Consider the following 21,227-nt stretch of genomic DNA (forward strand, 5'->3'; position numbering starts at 1 on the left):
GCAAAAGAGAATGTTTTGAAAGTGTATGGCGAGATCAGAGGTTGTGTCACACCATCAACAGATTTAAGGCGACGGATTGATGCATGTGAAGCAATGACAACAGATATTACAAAAATTGCCTATGAAAGAATATCAGGCATTAACGAAGATGTAGATTTTGAAGAAGAGAGGCAACGCCTTCATGAGCTACTTCGGCATGATTATGCTAAGTCTATATATGGATCCTCTGCCTCACACACAAGTATTCTCTCCAGTCATCAAAGCAGAGATTCATTGGTTGCAGCCAAACGTGCAGATGCAGCAGCTGATCTCGCAGCTAAGGAAGCTGAGTATGAAGTGCTGCTTGAAGAGGAAAAACAAAAGGAAAAACTAGAAGCTCCAAGGCGTGAGTTAGAGCGCATTCAGGCAGAGAAAGACTTAAGGGCAGCCCGGGCCAGGCTAAAGGCCTATGAACAAGAAGCAGCACGAGAGTCTTATACCCAGCCCTTGGTCTCTAAGTCTATAGGACAACATTACATGTCTCAGCATGCTGCGCCTCCTCCTTCTCTTAGTGTCACAGCGCCCTCTCCACATGCTGCGCCTACTCCACCTCCTCTCAGTGTTATGGCGTGCCAGTGTGGGTGTCCTCAAGTAATAATCCAAGAGCTGAAAAGCTGGTTTATGCTCTGCTGGATAGTCAGAGTGACACTGCTTTCATAGATCAAGAACTGAGCCAGTCCCTTCATGCCGACACAGTGCCAATAAAGCTCAAGCTGACAACTATGATGGCAAAGGACACAGTTGTGGAGAGTCAAAGGGTTTCAGGGCTCCGTGTGAGAGGCCATAATTCCACAGTCCTGATTGACCTCCCTTATGCATACACTAAAGACTGTATCCCTGTAAACCGTGCACATATTCCCACATGTGAAACAGCAAAGCAATGGACTCACCTCAAAATGATAGCAGATGAAATTCCTCCACTACAGGATTGCGAGGCTGGCCTTCTGATAGGATACAGCTGCCCAAGGGCCTTGGCACCAAGGCAGGTCATTGTAGGTGGGGATGAAGAACCATATGCTATTCGTACTGATTTGGGATGGAGCGTAGTAGGACCCTCCTCATCATGTCTTGATTCCCCCGTCACCACTAGCGTGTGTCACAGAGTTGCTGTGAAGGAGCTGCCACCAGTAACGCCTGCAGATGCTATTCGGGTACTTGAATTTGATTTCAAGGATGCCAATGAGGAAGGCAAGAGAGTATCACAGGATGACATCCTCTTTATAGACAAACTTAAACAAGGCATCAGCACCACCTGTAATGGTCACTACGAAATGCCTCTTCCATTTAAGGAAAGACCCTGCCTGCCAAACAACAGACACTGCGCTGTTGTTCGACTCAACCATCTCAAAGGAAAGCTGTTAAGGGATAAAAGGTACAAGGAACAGTATATTGAGTTTATGAATGGAGTCATTGGAAAGGGGGATGCGGAAGAGGTAAGGATGACGGAGTTGAGGGAGAGAAATGGTATATTCCTCATCATGGAGTCTTCCATCCACGGAAACCAGAGAAACTGCGGGTAGTGTTTGACTGCTCAGCTAAGTATAAAGGAACCAGCCTTAATGATCATCTTCTCTCAGGGCCTGACTTGACTAACAACCTGACAGGTGTCCTGTTAAGATTTCGTCAGCACCCTGTTGCACTGATGTGTGACATTGAGAAGATGTTTCATCAGTTTAGAGTGTGTGAAAGTGACAGAGACTACTTGCGTTTTTTGTGGTGGAGGGATGGGGATCTCAGTGCGCAGCCACAGGAGTACCATATGAACGTGCATCTTTTTGGGGCTGCATCGTCTCCCGGATGTGCCAACTATGGGTTGCAGCATCTGGCTAAGGAGCACCAAGACATCTACCCATTAGGGTCAAGATTCATCATGAGAGATTTCTACGTTGATGATGGGATCACAAGTGTTGAAGGGGCAGAAAGTGCCATTCAGGTTGCAAAGGAAGCACGGGAGCTTTGTGCCAAGGGCGGCCTCCGTTTGCACAAATTCATATCTAACAACAAGGCTGTAATGGAGAGCATACCATCATCAGAACGTGCAGCTGATGTTAAAGACCATAACCTCACATTTGACGATCTGCCATTAGAACGAACTCTAGGAATTCAATGGCACATCGAATCTGACTGCTTCAGTTTCAGTATCAGTCTGAAAGACAAGCCAGCTACACGTCGCACTATTCTGTCCACAGTAGCATCATTGTATGATCCACTGGGTCTTGTTGCTCCATTCCTGTTGGTTGGAAAAGGAGTGCTCCAAGAAATGTGCAGAAATGGAACAAGCTGGGATGACCCAATACCTGACAGACTAAAGCCACGGTGGGAGCAATGGAAAGATGATCTTGTCCAATTGGAGGAAGTTAGCATAAAACGCTGTTATGCACCTCCAAGATTTGGAAAGATTGTCAAAACAGAACTGCATCATTTCTCTGACACTAGCACCAATGGGTATGGTCAGTGTTCATACATGAGACTCATAAATGAGAATGGAGACATTCACTGCACTCTAGTCATGGGAAAATCACGTGTCTCTCCCACCAAGGTCACAACAATTCCCAGATTAGAATTAACAGCGGCTGTTGTCTCAGTTACAGTTAGTAGGATGCTCAGAGAGGAGCTTGGATGTGCTGATGTTGAGGAATTTTTCTGGATTGACTCTATGGTGGTTCTGGGGTACATTAACAATCAAGCACGACGATTCCACACATTTGTGGCTAATAGAGTCCAAAAAATTCATCTCAACACAAATCCCAAACAATGGAGATACATCTCAACAGATGAAAACCCAGCAGACCATGCATCCAGAGGCCTGAGAGCAAGTGAGCTGCTTACAACAAATTGGTTCAAAGGACCCAAATTCTTGTGGGCAAAGGAAATCATGCCCCCATCAGAGAAAATCCCTGAGCTGTCAGTTGGGGACCCAGAAGTAAAAAAGGCTCAAGCACTTAACACTGGAACCTCAAAAAATTTCAGCCTTGCAGAACGGTTGTCTTGCTTTTCTTCTTGGTCTAGTGCAGTTCGAGCTGTGGCACGCATTCAGCGGAGGATTAATAATGACAAATCAAGTGGCCAGACAACAGTACTAGAACGTGAGGAAGCTGAGCGCTTCATAATAATGGATTTACAAAGGCATGTTTACAAAGATGACTTGATGGCACTGAGCAAGGGAACCAAACCACAAACTTACAGAGAATTGTCCAAACTTGATGCTTTCATAGACAAGCTGCTGAAGGTGGGAGGAAGGCTGTGTGAGTCGACTCTTCCTAATACTTTCAAGCATCCTACAATAATTCCAAAAAATCACCATATCGCCAAATTGATCATTGCACACTTTCATGAGAAAGTTAAGCACCAAGGAAAGGGACTTACCATTAATGAAGTGTGGTCAAATGGTTATTGGATCCCAGGGATGAACCGAGCAGTGGCATCCTATATATGGCAGTGTGTCACATGTCGGAAGCTGAGGAGACCTACAGAGATGCAAAAGATGGCTGATCTACCCCCAGAGCGCGTTGAGCCATCACCACCCTTTACATACTCTGGAATGGACTGTTTTGGCCCATTTTTCATTAAACAAGGAAGGAAGGAGCAGAAACGATATGGGCTGATCTTCACCTGTTTCTGCTCAAGGGCAATCCATATTGAAATGTTGAATGATCTTTCTACAGATTCCTTCATAAATGGTCTGCGGTGTTTCATCGCCATACGTGGGGCAGTCAGACAAATCAAATCAGATCAGGGAACTAATTTTGTGGGGGCAAAGAATGCATTCAAAGAAGCTTTAAAGGAGATGGACACAGACCGACTGACCGCCTTTCTATCTGAGAAGCAATGTGACTTCAGCATGAATGCCCCACATTCAAGCCATGTTGGCGGAGTATGGGAAAGGCAAATAAGAACAGTCAGAAATATTCTCAGCTCCACTCTCTCTCTCTCTTCAGGAAGGTTAGATGATGCTTCTCTGAGAACCTTCTTTTATGAAGCAATGACAATTGTAAATAGCCGCCCACTGTCTGTTGATAACCTAAATGATCCTAAAAGCCTTCTGCCTCTCACTCCAAACCATTTACTTACTATGAAGCCTGTCACTGCCCTCCCACCGCCTGGCAAGTTCATAAGGGAGGATATGTATGCTCGGAAAAGGTGGCGCCACGTTCAGTACCTCGCAGAGCAGTTTTGGAGTCGTTGGCGCAAGGAGTACCTTTCTAACATAGCCATCAGGCAGCGTTGGCATCATGCAAGAAGAAACCTCAAGATTGATGATATAGTGTTAGAGAGGAGTGATGATCTGCCCAGAAATGAGTGGAGATTAGGAAGAGTCACAGAGACCACTGTTGGTAGAGACGGACTTGTTAGGAAGGTTAAACTGTGCATTGGCGATCGTGACCTTAATGAGAAGGGTGAACGCTGCAACAAGGTCACTATAATAGAGCGCCCGGTTCAGAAATTGATATTGTTGTTGGAAGCCCGTTAAGGTGATTTTGGTCTTTATGGTCTTTATAAACATTAATGGTGCACAGTATTTTTCATGTATTTAATTGATTGGCACATGCATACTGTGTTATTTCATTGTGTCCACCTCTGAGTTTCATTCAAGGTTTAAAAATCATTTGTAGCTAATACTATTCTGTTGACTACTCATGATTTGGTGGGAGTGTAAAGGACAGTGTATTTTAGTGTAATTTGTTTATTTTGTGTCTGTATACACTGCACGCATTTGCACATGTTTTCATTTGTTCCAGTGGTATTGTTTTCCTTTTGTTTGGATCTATGTAAAGGACAGAAGATATTTTATTTTGAAAATTGAGCTTTTATTTTGTAACTTCCGGTGGCGGAAGTAAACAACGTCCTCCGCGCCAAATGCGGTTTTGCCGTAGCTGTCGCAAAAGGAAAGGAAAAACTTGCTCAATGTTTTTCATAAAGGTTAGAGAATACAATTGAAATTGTTGAAGCTGCGCTGGGGAGGATGTCTGCACAGGACAAGAATTTAGCACCTCAGTTGTAGAGTGAACAAGGTGAATGTATAATTTATTCGGTTATATATTATTTTTCTTTGAAGCCATTTTGGGCATGTTTGTTGTTGTTTTTTGACAGAAATATTTTGGAAATGTATATTGATTTAATATTGGTTGTGTTTTTCACTCAGCTCTTACGGTGTGGATGATTTTAAATAAATTCATGAAACATCAGTCAAAGAGTCCGACCATCTTCCTTCTGGGGATGCTACATGCCCCCTGCAACATATCCACATAGCCAGCTGCCGTTTGACGCCTCTGCACAACCTGAAGCTCCATTGTTCCATTGAAGGAAAAAGGATACAAGGAAGTTTATTGGTCATTATACAACAGGTTGTATAATGAAATTAAAATGTGGTTCCCTCTTGATTGATTAGTTGATTGTATAAAAAATAAGATTATTAAACATGGAGGAGTGCAGATGGTGCATTTAGTAGTCTCACAGCCTGTGGGAAGAAGCTGCACTGTAGTCTGGTGGTACGGCAGAGTCTTCCTGTCCTGGGCCGTGCACATCCCATGCCAGTTTGTGATGTTTCCAGTCAGGATGCTTTCAGTCGCTCCTTTGTAGAAATTGACTGGACTGAGTCAGGTCCACCAGTGTTAATTTCATCAGCTATTTTCAATTTAGTTTTAGTCTTAGTCTAGTGTCAAATGCCCTTTTTACTTTTAGTCATATTTAGTCAACTTGAATTCTTTTTTGTTTAGTCACATTTTAGTCAACGAAAAGTCTTGGCATTTTAGTCTAGTTTTAGTCGAAGAAAATCCAAAGTATTTTAGTCTAGTTTTAGTCAATAGTTTTAGTCAATAATATTTTAGTCTTTGACCTGCATCATGTTGCCTTTTTTTTAAAATTTAACAATATTTTAAATTATTATTTTAAAAATGTAAATTACTTATCAAACAGACCTAACAATTCAGCTACCAATGAATGAGCAGTGGTATGCATGTGATAACATAGATTGAAAAATAAGCCGAAGTGATACCTCTTCTCTGAATAGACAAGCTAAGCCAGTGTGCTGCTGTTAGCCAGTGACTTCAGACAGCGCCACACACACGCACTCCGGCATGAGCACACAGCAGCGCAGGAGGAGAAAAACTAACGCGCATCCAATTAATGCACTTTCTGGATTGTAATTTAAAAGTCTGTGACAAAAAATATGACTGATATCGATGTACAGTCCGGGCCAGCGTTGCGTTCAACTCCAAAAAGGAGGACAAATAAGCGTCCGGCTTGAGGCTGCGCCAGACGCCGGACAAGGCATTTAAATTCCGGACTGTCCGGCCTAAATCCGGACGTATGGCCACCCTATGTGTAGCAGGGCTTGCGCTGTGCAATCACACTGCAGCGGTGGCATAAACCCAGAACTCAGGTTATTGTCGCAGCTCCACAATGTAATTGTTATTTAAATTTTGTTTTACATACAAGTTAACACACACCTAAATAAACAAACAACAAATGAGATGGTGATGTTATCAGCTAGGCCTAAGGAGCGGAGACTGGCTGAGGGAATCTGTTAATAATTTGTGATGATGAATATAATTATTTACTTAACTTTGCTTCTTCCATTTCTTTCTACATGTGCAGCTCAGTTGGCATCCGTTACACACACACTGTCCATGTAGAGCAAAGATAGATATTGGAGTAGAATTTAATAATAAGGTAGTCATTTCTGATAATAAAAATCAGTATATTGTTACCTATCTAACTGCTCTGTTTTGCATATTTTTAGGAGCAAGTTATAAAAAGGGGCCTGCAACCTGAACTGTGAGCTTCCAGACATGACAGTTCCATGACTGAATGACATCTACCACAGTATGCCGAGGGAAATTGCTCCACTGATAACAACCATGGGAATCACTGGAGATATCCCACTGGTTGAAAGCGTTTTTGGAAAGGTCCAAGAAGGGAGTGTTCTCTCCTACCACCTGCCAGCTTTGAGTCCACCCAGAACATGCTTGCATGCCTCCGCACCATCACGGCCATCTCTACCTCTTGATGGGTATCATTTAGGTCCCGCAGAGTGCTGTTTCATACCAACCTGCCATCAACATCTACACCTGACATCTCTTAAAACAACCAGGACCATGTCGCACCAAATTGAGGAAAGCACAAGACAGCAACGTACTCTGAAAGAATGGCACCTGTTAAGAAGACCACGCGTGACTTCCTCTAGATTCAGGTATGTGTAGCTTTGCTAATGTGACTTTTTTTTTTTTTAGAACACAATTTACCCACTGAAGTGGAATACTTCCACTCTGTTGTGCCATAGAAATGTACTGCTTTGGGATAAGTTGAATATATGTGTTCATGCATTTTCAGAGAAGTTTGTCATGTCAGAGGACAGTCAACAGCTGAGAGCCTGGCAGCCAGAATTTTACGTCCTGGCTATCAAACAGCCGAAATGAAGAGGGGCCTGGACATGGAACCCAAGGCAGTGGAGGAATACTGCCAGGCAAAGGATGTTAACCACTACCCTTGCGGCTTTATCATCCGGATTAGACTTCCGGCGCCGACGCGAGTGGCAGCCTTCTCAGCAGCTCCGTGTATGTCCGTGTTTGTTGTTTACTTTTTTGTTTACTTTTTTGTTGAGTTGTTCCGTTTTTTTATTTTCGTACCTCCGTGTGCTACCTGACTATGGATCTTCACCCGGTGAAACTCGTTTACTCGAGAAAACAACTACTTTCTCTGAAGACCAAGTCCCGTGTCGGCGTGGTTCCACATTTACCTGACGAGGTGAGGAGACCGTACCGAGGCTGCAGAGCCGGCGCTAAGCTGGAGGCTAAGCGGCTGGAGAAGAAGTGGCGATACAAACCTACGGTACCTGCGGTAATCATGGGGAATGTGAACTCACTGCCCAACAAGATCGACGAGCTGGCTGCGCTGGTGAAAAATGTCAAGATCTACAGAGAGTGCAGTTTGTTGTGCTTTACTGAGACGTGGCTAACGACTAGCATCCCAGACGCTAACGTGGAGCTACCCGGCTTCAGCACAGTCAGGTCGGACCGAGACAACAAAGCCTGCGGGAAGCGGAAAGGAGGGGGGCTCGCGGTGTACGTGAACACAAGGTGGTGTAACCCTGGGCATGTAAGTGTGAAGAGCTGCATCTGCTGCAGGGACATCGAACTTCTGGCCGTAAGTTTACGTCCCTATTACTTGCCCAGAGAGTTTGGACACGCCATTGTGGTCATTGTTTACATTCCGCCTCGAGCCGACGCGGAAGTCGCGTGTGACATCATCCACTCCGCTGTTGACAAACTCTCAACACAGCATCCCGAGGCGCTTGTGTTGATCTCCGGGGACTTCAATAATGTGACCCTAGACAATACACTTCCTGCTTTTTTCCAGTATGTGGACTGTAACACCAGGGGAAATAAGACTATTGACCTGCTGTATGCAAATGTAAAGGATGCATACAGGGCCACCCCACTGCCTGCACTGGGAAAAGCTGACCATAACCTTGTTCTGCTTCAGCCTCACTACAAACCAAAGGTGAGGAGGCTACCCACAACCACACGGTCATTCAGGAAGTGGTCTCCTGAGGCAGAGCACGCTCTGAGAGACTGCTTTGGCACTACTGACTGGGATGTACTGCAGGGGTCGCACAGCGGGAACATCGAGGGGGTTGTAGACTGCACCACTGACTACATTAACTTCTGTATGGACGTTGTTGTTCCTGTAAGAACGGTGCGCTGCTATGCAAACAACAAGCCCTGGATCACCAGTCACATTAAAGGCCTCCTGAACCAGAAGAAGAAGGCCTTCAAAGACGGTGATAAGCAGGAGCTGAAACGCGTGCAGCGGGAACTCAAAGTCCAGCTCAGGGAGGCAAAGGAGCAATACAGAAGGAAGTTGGAGCAGAAGATGCAGAACAACAGCATGAAGGAGGTGTGGGACGGGATGAAGATCATCACCGGCTGCAGATCCAGGCAGGGGGCCACCACTGAGGGGGATGGGGGGAGGGCAAACGAGTTGAACAACTTCTTCAACAGGTTTGACCACCCCATCTCACTCTCACCTCTGATCACCCTGCCCCCCACACCCCCATCTGCTCCCCTCCCCCCGCTACAAGTGGACAGATGCGATGAGGAGACCCCCTCCCTGCCTACAATCACAGCAGCCCAGGTGTGTGGAGAGCTGAGGAGGCTTCGCCCCAGCAAAGCTGCAGGTCCGGATGGAGTATCCCCACGACTGCTGAAGGTCTGCGCGTCAGAGCTGGGAGACCCTCTGCAGCACATCTTCAATCTGAGCCTGGAGCAGGGGAGGGTCCCACTGCGGTGGAAAACATCATGCATCGTCCCAGTCCCAAAGAAGCCACGTCCTGCAGAGCTGAACGACTTCAGGCCGGTCGCCCTGACGTCACATGTGATGAAGACCATGGAGCGGCTGCTGCTACACCATCTGAGACCGCAGGTGAGCCATGCCCTCGACCCTCTGCAGTTTGCGTACCAGGAGAAGGTGGGAGTGGAGGACGCCATTGTCTACATGCTACACCGATCCCTCTCTCACCTGGACAGGGGCAGTGGTGCTGTGAGAATCACATTTCTGGATTTCTCCAGCGCCTTCAATACCATCCAGCCCCAGCTGCTTGGTCACAAACTGACTGATATGGGAGTAGGCTCACACCTGACGGCATGGATCATGGACTATCTGACAGGCAGACCTCAGTATGTGCGACTGGGGGACTGCAGGTCAGACACTGTGATCAGCAGCACAGGAGCGCCGCAGGGGACTGTGCTCTCTCCAGTCCTGTTCACCCTGTACACGTCGGACTTCCAGTACAGCTCGGAGTCCTGCCACGTGCAGAAGTTCGCGGACGACACGGCCATCGTGGGATGTATCAGCGGTGGACAGGAGGAGGAGTACAGGAAACTCATCCAGGACTTCGTAGCATGGTGTGGTTACAACCACCTCCACCTGAACACCTCCAAGACAAAAGAAATGGTGGTGGACTTCAGGAGGACCAGGCCTCACCCGGAGCCCATAAGCATCAACGGTGCCTGTGTGGAAATGGTGCGGACCTATAAATACCTGGGAGTGCAGCTGGATGATAGACTGGACTGGACAGCCAACACGGAGGCTCTGTGCAGGAAAGGACAGAGCCGACTGTACTTCCTCAGGAGGCTGGCGTCCTTCAACATCTGCAAAAAACTGCTGCTGATGTTCTACCAGTCTGTTGTGGCGAGCGCCCTCTTCTATGCGGTGGTGTGCTGGGGAGGCAGCATCAAGAAGAGGGACGCCTCACGACTGGACAAACTGGTGAGGAAAGCGGGCTCTGTTGTGGGCACACAACTTGAGAGCCTGACATCTGTGGCAGAGCAGCGGGCGCTGAGCAGGCTCCTGTCAATCATGGACAATCCACTGCATCCACTGCACAGCACCATCACCAGGCAGAGGAGCAGCTTCAGTGACAGGCTGCTGTCACTGTCCTGCTCCACTGACAGACTGAGGAAATCATTCCTCCCCCACGCCATGCGGCTTTTTAACTCCACCCGGAGGAAATAACTCATTATACACATACTGCAATACTGGTAGATAACACGTAAAGACTGGAGGGGAAGGGTTGATTCCATGAGGCTGGATCTAGTCTGACAGTTCCTGAATTCCCAGTACCGGGCGTCAGGTTCTGTCGACGGTCTTGGTCTCATAGTTTCACACTAACTCTGAACCTCAGTCGGAGCGTGTGTTCTTCAGGTTAGGTTATTAGGTTATTGATACTTAGATCTTATTCTTTATTTCTATTTTTTTATTCACTTAATTTGTAATCTGTGGATACTGCTGAAGAAAATGTGAATTTCCTGCGGGATGAATAAAGTATCTACCTACCTACCTACCCTACCATCTAGATGCTAAGTGCCCAAATGTCTTGAGCTATGTGGATTGTGCCTACCTTAAAGTAACTGACAATGTCTTACAGCTTAAGCATACTCACCATTACTACTGGCAGGTTCAAGGACAACTGCTTATTTCCGGTCTTGAGGTGTGTGATTTCGTGGTCTATGCCCAGGATGATATGTTTGTTCAAAGAATACGCAGGGATAATGAAATCATGAAAACAATCAAAGAAAAGGCTGACTTCTTTTACTTTTATACATATCTTCATATGCTGTTGTCTTGAAATGTTGTCTCTACTTTTTGTACTACTGTACTGTATACTGTAAATGTTACTTGTAATCACCACAATTAAACAGTACATGTTTTTGTGACTTTATTTTCAACATTACAAATGGTTCAGACAAGTTATATAATTCATATACAAAGATTCAAGATTCAAGAAAAACTTTATTGTCCATCACACTGTGATAGAGCCTGTGATCAAAAGGCACTTTTCTCTCAGTCTAAAAACAATATAAAAACTCCGGCCAACATCACTTCCTTGCCAGAGGTACTCTGTATTGGCTGCCTGATGGGAGCAACTCAAAGGAGTGGTGGAGTGGATGAGTAGGGTCCTGAGAGATGGATAATGCCTTCCTGCTTGCTGCATGACTGTAAAGTTCTGAAATTTGCATGTGTGTAGTGCCAGTAATTTTAACAGCTTGTTTGATGGTAATCTTGATTTTCTCTACTTTGCCCAAGCTTTTACTAGGGGGCCAGTCTCGTAGTTTAACAGAAGACATGCAACTACAAACAGTTGATTAATATTGCCAAACATGTTCAGGGGAATAACATTGTTAAACAACTTGTGTTCCTTTAACCTACGAATCAGGCGCTCAACATGGACTCTAAGGTGTGCAATAGACTGTGTCTCCCTGACCTCGTTGGCAGTCATCTGCTTTCTTTCAGCCAGGAATGCTGGCCTGTACACCTTACAAGGTACACAATCATCAACTAAGAAGCCTCTGTCCACCATTATAGCTGAGTCCGGCCTGAGGTGCTTGCAGATTCCTGACTCCACAAGGAGCTGTTTGTCACTGACAGAACCAGCATAGAGGGGGGAAATGAAGGTAACTGCACCAAGGGAGCCATGCCAATCATTCCCTTCAAGGTGCAATGAGACTTGCAGCTGGAGTACACCTCACTTTGGAGTAAAGGGGATGAGGGTGTTTGGCACCTCACCTCAGTGCAGTCTAGAATGACCGTGGTGTCTGCATAGTCTTCGAATTCTGGGGGCAGATACTCTTTTATTTTTTCTGGTGACATCCAAATGCACTGTGCACCAAGAACACAATATAAAAAATTACTCCATGAGAGTACAATCCTGCTCACGGTAGACTGATTGATTCCATAGCGGTCACAGCCAGGACACACCTTCTCAATCAACACGTGGAGAGAATGCCAAGAGTGTGCAAAGCAGTAATCAGAGCAAAGGGTGGCTATTTTGAAGAAACTAGAATATAAAACATGTTTTCAGTTATTTCACCTTTTTTTGTTAAGTACATAACTCCACATGTGTTCATTCATAGTTTTGATTCCTTCAGTTAGAATCTACAATGTAAATAGTCATGAAAATAAAGAAAATGCTTGATAAGTTTGTTGAGCACAGCATCATTGTGTGGTACAGGAAATGTGATTTATGACACACTGAACAGAAACAGAACCTCTCAACTCAGAGTATCTGCTTGGTGTATATCTACCATATTTCACCAATTAATCGCCCGGTCGCAAATAGCCGCCTGAGGTCTGCACCCATTTTGCGAATTAAACGCCCACCCGAATAACCGCCGGGGCGATTATTTTCATTAAATTGAGGTAACCCAAAATAAGGCTTTTCACCTTATTTTTGCAGAAGTAAACAGTTAGCCACACAATAACTGTTCGGTACTTCCGTTTTCTGTCAAAATGAGAGAGTTAGCTAACGTTAGAAAAAAAAAGGGTGTACCGTAATCTTAAATTGACCGACTGTAAATATGTTGGACAGTAACTGTCATAACAATAATGGCCTGGTGCAGGTCTGTGCAAAAATAAATAAAGGCCTGCAGCGAATAGCCGCCTGGTTCTTTTAAACACCTGGGGTCCAAGTTGATTTTGCATATTAAACGCCCGGGCGATTGGGGAAATACGGTAATCCTGTGTACAAGGCAAATGGTAAAGGTTGTCCTTTAGCAACACCTTTTAAGCATAAGAAATATGGCAAAAAGAATTTCAGAGTTGTTGATCCAAGAGAATACTGCTACTACTGATAATAATAAGCATAAGAGTAATAATAATAATAGGGCTGGGACTTAAGGCTATCGCATTAATTACGATTAATTAATTACAGAAAAAATAACGTGCCAAAAAAAAAAAAAAAACACTTTTAATCGCAATTTATTTTTGCACTCCAAACAGCGTGAACGTTTCTCATTGCACGAGTTCCCGGTATACCTGTAATACTGACGCACAGGACACAACACGAAAAACAACAATGGAAACCGAAACCGCTGAGAAGTCATTGCTGGGTTTGTTGGGCGGAAATTTCAGTGCATTGAAGGAATGCCAGAGATCTTTTAAGATGTAATCTATTCTCTTGAAGTCCAGTGGCTTTCCATAGCCGTTCAATCCTTCCCATCTAAGGCAGTGGACAGCATCTGTCATTCACGGGCAAGTGTTGCAGATAGCTTTAGTCCTAACCTTTAAGGGTGCCATTGTGTCCAACAGTGTGGAGCAATGTTCATTAAGACTGCATTAAAATCTCAACATTGTTCAGATTTGTTTTAAAATCACAACAGTAGTGCGCCAAGAACTGATCAGCCATACTGTGAGTCATAATATGTCATGGAGGGTTTGGGAATACAGAGAGACTAAAGAAAATGCATTTTTTGTGGAATCATTAATGATTAAAATTACTAACTAAAAGCTCTGTCCAGCATATTAAGAGAAGTCAAAGTCAGTAAATTCAGACCTGCTGGACCTGGAGGTCAATAAATTAAGACACAATAAAGTAAAATATTCTGTGCTGACCAACTGGCAAGAAAATAGGTTCTTCCAGACCAAAGCAAGTCCTTCACCATGGCCTGACAATGTGGGGTCCCGATGTAAGAACAGTCCATAGGGCATAGTTTAAATGGATGAATTCCCATTGCCAGGTTTCGGTCAGAAATAAGAATGTCAAATCCTCCTTTGTAAATTAGTCATTTAGTATATGTGCTTTATTCGCCACAGAGCGTGCATTAATCAGGCACATTTTAAGCGATGAAGCCATATTTTCATGAGCACAGGGAGTTATGAGGCTATGTGCAACTGGATTTATCACCCATGCACCATGTGGTTGGGGGTGTGATCACGTTTTAGTAGGGTTGGGTACGATACACCAATACGACCGGATAACCGATTTTACGGGCGAGAGATACGGCTGTATCGGTAGCAGACTCCTCAATCGATACAAAATCTGCCATGAATCCTTAGATGAATCGATTGTAGAGTTGTGGATTGGATATCGCGAGACTATGAATCGGTTGCCTGAGGCTTTACAGTTTTCATCTCTAAACAACGCGAGAGCTCACGAAAGGACTCTTCCGCATGCTCCGTAACGTTAAGGGGCTTTCACATAGCGCCGGCGCAGACCTCGGCCACCACAGCCATTCATTGTGTATGTGATCGCGGGACGCGAGGGCGCACCAGTCTGCGCGACGAGAAGGGCGCAGCGCGGAGCTGGTTGGCGCCCTGTGAGGTCAAATCTGGGAGGCGCAACCCCTCCAGTCGTTTCACCTGCACCTGCACCACCAAGAAAAAAATTTACAACAACTGCACCGGCACCGTACGAGTCCAAAAGGCAGAGAAACTTTCCAGGCTACAGGAGCGCACTGACATAGATTGTGTAACAAAGCGAAGAGGTGCCACTCTGCTGTATTTTCACTGGCTAACAGCAGCACACTGGCTTAGCTTGTCTATTCAGAGAAGAGGTATCACTTTGGCTTATTTTTCATATTCAATCTATGTTATCACAGGAATGCTCCTGCTCATACATTGTTGAATTGTTAGGTCTGTTTGATAAGTAATTTACATTTTTAAAACAAATAATAATTTAACATATTGTTAAATTATTTAACATACTGTTAAATTATTGGAGTCAAACTTACTGGTAAACATCTACTCCTTCAAGATAATTTATTATGTTCTACAACTCATAATCATACACTAACACTAAATAGCGAGTGTTTGAGAAGCATATTTCCTCTGTGCTACAAAAGATCCGAAGTAAAAAGTGCTCTCTTGTTGTCACGGGTCTGGACAGAACCGCCACTGGTTCCGTGCCCGGACCGCGGTCCATCATTTGGTGATGCCCAGTCTACATCAACAAATGTTAACTATCGTATTGTTTTTAGGGTTGTATCGAATCGTATCGTTCTTAAACTGTATCGAATCGTTCTCTATTAAAAATATATCGTTTCTGAATCAAATCGTAACCCGTGTATCTAGATATGTATCGAATCGAAGGCAGGTGTAGGGAACAGGGTAAAGAACCCGGCTGGCCACAAGAGGGAGCTAATGTAGTTTGTGGGAGAGGAAGGGGTTTCCTGTTGGGGACAGGAGGGGACTTGATTCTAGAAAAAGTTAAATTATCCACAAAGCATACATTGTCAGCTATACAGGTGAGGTGCAGCCAAGAGTGGAGACTTAAAGTGCGGCTAAAACAACCCACACCACGGTTGAGTGATGGAAGGGGGCCAGATATCAGGGATGCAAACAACACGGCAAAAAGCACAACTCGCTTTTTTCGTGCCCATTTGGGTGACTTGTCCGAATTGTGCGAACAAATCTGCAACTGAAAACAAAAAACTGTCAGCAGCATCTGTCGCGAGCGAGGGCACATCTTGTGCTGATCATGTGTATCATTTAAGCGCTTCAAAAGAGCAGCGCGAGGACACAGCTGAAACAAGTTGATGACTGATGACTGAAATGACTGATTCTGTGCGGAGTACGACTGTCAAGATAATCTGAGGTTAAAACATTCACTTTTTTTGTTAGCTGGCTATAGCTTTTGGCATATTTAGCTATGTAGGTTATGTGCTGTTTGGCGCTCCTAACAGTCCTTTATCTGACTGTTCACAGTGATTATTTTCGCGGTGGAGTGAACATTCAGATAAAGGCTTAAAGCAGGAGCACCAGCTAATGCATAACCAGTCCTGTGAAGGGCTAGCGAAACGATTAGCCAATAAGCTAGCGAATACCTAGCTGGCCAGGCTAGCATGACAAGCAACCCCTGGCTTGAAATTGATGTAGACGTTTGACATGATTAGTCAGAAGGATTCATCTGTTGACCCTCAATTTTGACCAGACCTTATTTTATTACCTTACACTCCCCAAAACAATCGTTCCATCATGTGCTGTTTTACATTTTGCTGCCAGGTGTGCATGCCATAGGGTAACTTCAGACTGACGTTTTGTTGTTGTTTTCTGCCCAAAGGGAAGTTGTTTGCACTGTTTGTAGATTATAACCTGATAAGACAATATTATTATGCGGTTTACGTAGCCTAAGACAAATGGTACCCAGTCAGTACTTCCACGTCTTTATTTTCTGAAACCAAAAAATATTTGTGTGCCTTCGTTTTTGTTAATGTTACATGGTTCAACACTATTTTAATAAAATATGTTTAATATTTAAAAAAACAAAATAAAGTCCTCGTCATCACTGTAAATGAGCGCAACCTCAGTGGCTCACAAGTATAAATAAAGGATATTGAATTGATGACATAATTTTTTATACATTTGATTTTTTGTACATTTGATGACACAATTAAACACAATTTATTACTTAACCTTATGTCTCTTATTGATTGGGTAAGCCTCTTCGATGTCTTACCTCATTAAGTGCCACAACATTCTGGAACTCTCAGCGTGCAGCCTGCCAGAGGGTTCTGGAAAGTTCAGACCCCAGAGTGCCGGGCCAACATTCTAAACTCACCGACACCCTAAACTCACCGACTCTCTTTTGGTAAAAGCTCCACAGATTTTGTTTCTACAATAGATAGGACCATCAAATTTGCTATGAGAACTGTCAAGACATAGGGCTACACAATAATGATTTTTTGATATATAAATAAATATATTCTGAAACCAGAGTTGAATGTTTAGAAGAAAAAATATTTAATAAAGCAAAACAAGAATTTGGTATCATATTAGAATATTTCATAAGCCAGAGTTGAATATTTAGAAGAAAAAGATCCAATCAAGCTAAACAAGACTTTAATATCATATTTACATATTTTATAAGAAAACAGAAAACGGAACACAATGAGGTGCCTGCAGAGTGATGATGATGATGATAGGACTTTATTGTCATTATACAAATTGTATAACGAAATTAGTTTAAGTTACATCCCGTCCAAGAAACACAAAAAGACATAACAAATACAGGGTTACAGGATCAGGAGAACTTCGGATCAGCCAGCATGCGCAGCACCCCTTACATTAGATGAGAAAGGAGGACATTAGGGAGGGGCTCCTAGGGAAGCACAACATGGCATTGGGAAAAAAACACCCCAGCACAATAAGCACATATTAAACATTACAACATGACTCGAGACATTGCACATGTGGAAGGAGGAAGGGATTTGGGGAGGGGGAGGTGTCCCAGCACAGACGAGAGGCGTATGCAGCCACTACGGTGCTCTGCACCCACAAACTGCACTGTAACGGGAGGGAGAGGGGGTGGGGGGCAAACGAGGGGTTGAATTTCAAGGGATGCGTGTATGTGTGTGCGTAAGTCCAGGACCATCTTCCCTACACAGTCTCAACATTGTCTCTGCCGTCTTATGTTCATCTCTTACTCGGCTTCCATATCAGACAAGTAGCCCTCCATATCACTCTCTACCATTCAGGTAGCTCTCAGTCTCAAAAGGTTGGTGAGGCCTGCTTCAGAGGAAACTTTGTTTCTAACATCATCAAATATCTAAATATGTAAATATTAAATCAAATATAAGAATTCAGCATGTCTAAAATTAAAAACGGTAGATTTTTAAAAAAATTTTTTAGCAGGAGTAAATTGACCATATTTTTTCATAAGACTGTTACTTTATGCTATAAATGGTGCTTTTTTTTTTTTTTTTTTTTTTTTTTTTTAGGCAAGGCAAGGCAAGGCAAGTTTATTTGTATAGCACATTTCAGCGACAAGGCAATTCAAAGTACTTTACATTGAGCATAAAGGCATTAAAACAATATAAAAGCAACACAAGAAAACATACATAAAAACAATTAATAAAAAGAAGCTAAAAGGAGAATAAGATAGAACATGACATTAAAAGTTACAGTGCAGTGTAAATTAAACCTTAATGTGGTCTAATGAAGGCAGCGGCAAACAGAAAAGTCTTCAGCTGTGATTTAAAGGAACTGAGAGTCGCAGCAGATCTACAGTTTTCTGGGAGTTTGTTCCAGATATGTAGAGCATAAAAACTAAACGCTGCTTCTCCATGTTTAGTTTTTACTCTGGGGACAGAAAGCAGACCTGTCCCAGACGACCTAAGAGGTCTGGATGGTTCATAATTTAGCAGCAGATCAGAAATGTATTTTGGCCCTAAACCATTTTGTGTTTATAAACCAACAGCAATATCTTGAATATCTTTTTTTTAAATTAAATGAATGAAATTCTCACTAACATCAGTCATATTTTCACATTTCAGATATCCCATTTTCAAAATGTTCCTTGACAGGCCACTGGCCCCACGCTATTGCCACTGGGCCAGACTAATTTTCTGGGGGGAGATACTTGGGTTTGTAGAGCATTTTTGTGAGGTATGTCTCAAAGCAGGGGACAGGACACAGGGCAGGCTGCTCAGGGCAGGTTTTGCAGAAGAAGGCAGTCTGCTTCCATCCAGACGTCTTGCTGCTGCCCTCAGCAGGGCCTCTCTTTCTGCTGGAGCACACCTTGCAGTCGGGCTTGCTGCCCCCCTCCCTCAGTCCCAGGAGGTGTTGTCCCACTGCAGACAGCCGGGCTGGGACTCCTGGCATCTCTCTGGGAGGCAGCAGGGGGGCATCCTCCAGGGGCCTGCAGAGCAGGCCTGCCACCACCTGGCTGCGGAAGTCTGGTGTGGCCATGGAAATGCCTGTTGCCTCTTTGAAGAGGATGTGAGCATTGACCAGGGCGACCTCTCTGACATGGTGGTAGAGGTGGATGTACCACTTCATGGAGCAGTGGGAGAAACTGTAGTAGGAGCACAGCTGGTCAGCTCTGTCCACTCCGCCCATGTAGCGGTTGTAGTCCTCCACACACCTGGGTTTGACCACCTCCTTGTATCCAGGTGGCCCCTTGGTCCGCACATGCTTGATAAAGACACTGGCATCGTGCACTATTAGAAATATTCGTGTGATATAATATCACACACAGTAACAATAAAACAACATTTTCTAATACAGTACAAATAGCCTATACAGTGATACTGCATACAGGGTATAATAAGTATACTATACTGTTACTGTCCATACTATATGTATCTTATTGTCTTAGCACATACTGGATATATCCTAGCACACACACTGCACATCTTGCATTCTGGTCACACATATTTTAGCACATATACTGTATATAGTTATTCATATTAGTTTTAGCCTAAATAATCAATTAGGTATATCCCATTTATTTATTTCCTCCTCCACAGTAGGCTATCCAATCTATATGCACTATATATATATACGCTCCTCTAAAATGTATTTCTTTATTTATCTATCTAGCGATTTCTTTATTTAACCAACTATTTATTATAACTGCCTATTTATTTATTTATTTATTTATTTAACCAACTATTTATTATAACTGCCTAAAAGCCTACCTGTTGACAACACTGTCACGGTGCCAGCATCCCTGAACGAGGCGGACAGAAGAGGTTTCTTTTCATAAAAGACAGGAGCCTCACCAGCCACTAGGTTCATGTTGCAGAGCTGCAGGGGCATCCACTGTCGGTTTTTCCGGCAGTGGACGACGGTGCCTCCGTCGTGGAGAGTGAGGTACAGAGCAGGGGAGGTATAATAATTGTCCGTGTAAAGGACGTGGCCTTTGCCCAGCAAGCCGGCTTTTTCCATAAGCTGGGTGACCGAGCTGTATCCCATTCCCTTGTCTCTGTCATAGTTGTAGGCGCCACCTGTGTACAGGTACCAAAGATAGGTGTAGTTGGTCAGGGCGTCGGTCAACACAAAACTTTTCATGCCGAAGTGCACTCGCTTGGACGGGATGTACTGCCGGAAAAAAACACGTCCACGAAAAGAGATCATCGACTCATCTATAGCCAGATCCCGGTGCGGATAGTATTCCTCCATGAAGTTGTGAAGGACGGCCTCGGTCAGGGGATGGATTTTGAACAGCGCGCCATACGCATCATCCCCTCTCTCTCTTCTCATCTCATTGTTGTTGAAATGGAGGAACGAATTAATTAACTGATATCGGTTACGAGACATCACGTGACCGTAATTTGGCGTCCAGTTCAGCTGGGTACTGTCCCTGCTCCAGTAATTGGCGATGCTGGGTTTAGCGCACATTCCCATTCCCACGTGGATGCCGACAAACCTCTCCATCTCCTCTTCCATGGTGGGCTTCCATTCATGGAGACGCGACTGTGGAGGAAGTTGGCGACTTGCCAAGAGTTGCTGGGCATATCGATTGGTTTCCAGGGCCATATTTTTGAACACAGCAGGTGAAAAAAAGGCCCAGAAAAAAATCATAGGGGTTCTTGGAAGTCCACACATGCTGCGCGCCACACCGGGAGCTGTCAAAGACCGGCAGCCCCGGCTGCTCCGGCCCGGCCCTCTCCGGAGTCGCTGGTACCTGACACCACTCCCCCAAACCTGCACCTGCTCTCTCCTCCAAGTCTCTCCTCTCCTGCTGCTCCTGATCATCCAACTCTTCATCTTGAAATCCCAAAAACTCATCATGGCTGTCACTGTCTTGGTTTAGAAAGAGGTTGTAAGCTGACGCTGCCATCTTTGCTAGTTAAAGTTACCGTTAGCTACCGAAAGTCGCTTTGTATGGTAGGATGTTGTTTGGCAAGAGCGGTAAATCTGAATACCATATAAGGTTTACCAAATAAGGTCAGATGCATTCTGTATTCTGGTGAAGTTTGATTGGTCAATAACAAAAAACTCTACAGCAACAGGTATTTTATTGGTTAAAACAATTTTCATTCATGCAACCCAGTTTGGGCGACCGAAGTTTCCCTTGGCACGCTGGGGAGTTTAGAGCTCTGTTGACTTCAGTCTCCCCCGGCACGCTGGGGGGTCTAGGATTCAGCGACTTTAGTCGCCCACAGCACTTAATGGGTTAAACTAGAAAA

At 44.4% G+C, this 21,227-nt stretch overlaps 2 protein-coding genes across 2 annotated transcripts in view; both read right to left on the minus strand.

The window, feature by feature from the left end:
* LOC115369087 (glycine receptor subunit beta-like) overlaps positions 1 to 21,227 on the minus strand; it is a 262,500-nt gene that overhangs the window by 206,016 nt on the left and 35,257 nt on the right. The gene's annotated exons all lie outside the window — the stretch shown is intronic.
* On the minus strand, positions 18,652 to 20,878 carry LOC115362691 (piggyBac transposable element-derived protein 4-like). The gene is made up of 3 exons (XM_030056733.1): positions 20,642 to 20,878; positions 19,734 to 20,511; positions 18,652 to 19,253 (listed from the first exon to the last, which is right to left on the minus strand). Exons 1-3 carry the CDS (start codon positions 20,876 to 20,878, stop codon positions 18,652 to 18,654), a joined length of 1,617 nt encoding a protein of 538 aa, XP_029912593.1.

The sequence above is a fragment of the Myripristis murdjan genome, chromosome 1 (genome assembly GCF_902150065.1).
Source record: "Myripristis murdjan chromosome 1, fMyrMur1.1, whole genome shotgun sequence".
Lineage (NCBI taxonomy): Eukaryota > Metazoa > Chordata > Actinopteri > Holocentriformes > Holocentridae > Myripristis > Myripristis murdjan.

What these genes read in the sequence shown, in the direction of transcription:
- LOC115362691 (XM_030056733.1), bottom strand. Translation starts at nt 20,878, where the DNA reads ATGGCAGCGTCAGCTTACAACCTCTTTCTAAACCAAGACAGTGACAGC. An exon ending in CCCGGTGTGGCGCGCAGCAT is followed by an intron (nt 20,512 to 20,641) that starts GTGTGGACTTCC and finishes CTTCCTCCACAG; the next exon opens with TCGCGTCTCCATGAATGGAA. An exon ending in CGTGACAGTGTTGTCAACAG is followed by an intron (nt 19,254 to 19,733) that starts GTAGGCTTTTAG and finishes TATTTCTAATAG; the next exon opens with TGCACGATGCCAGTGTCTTT.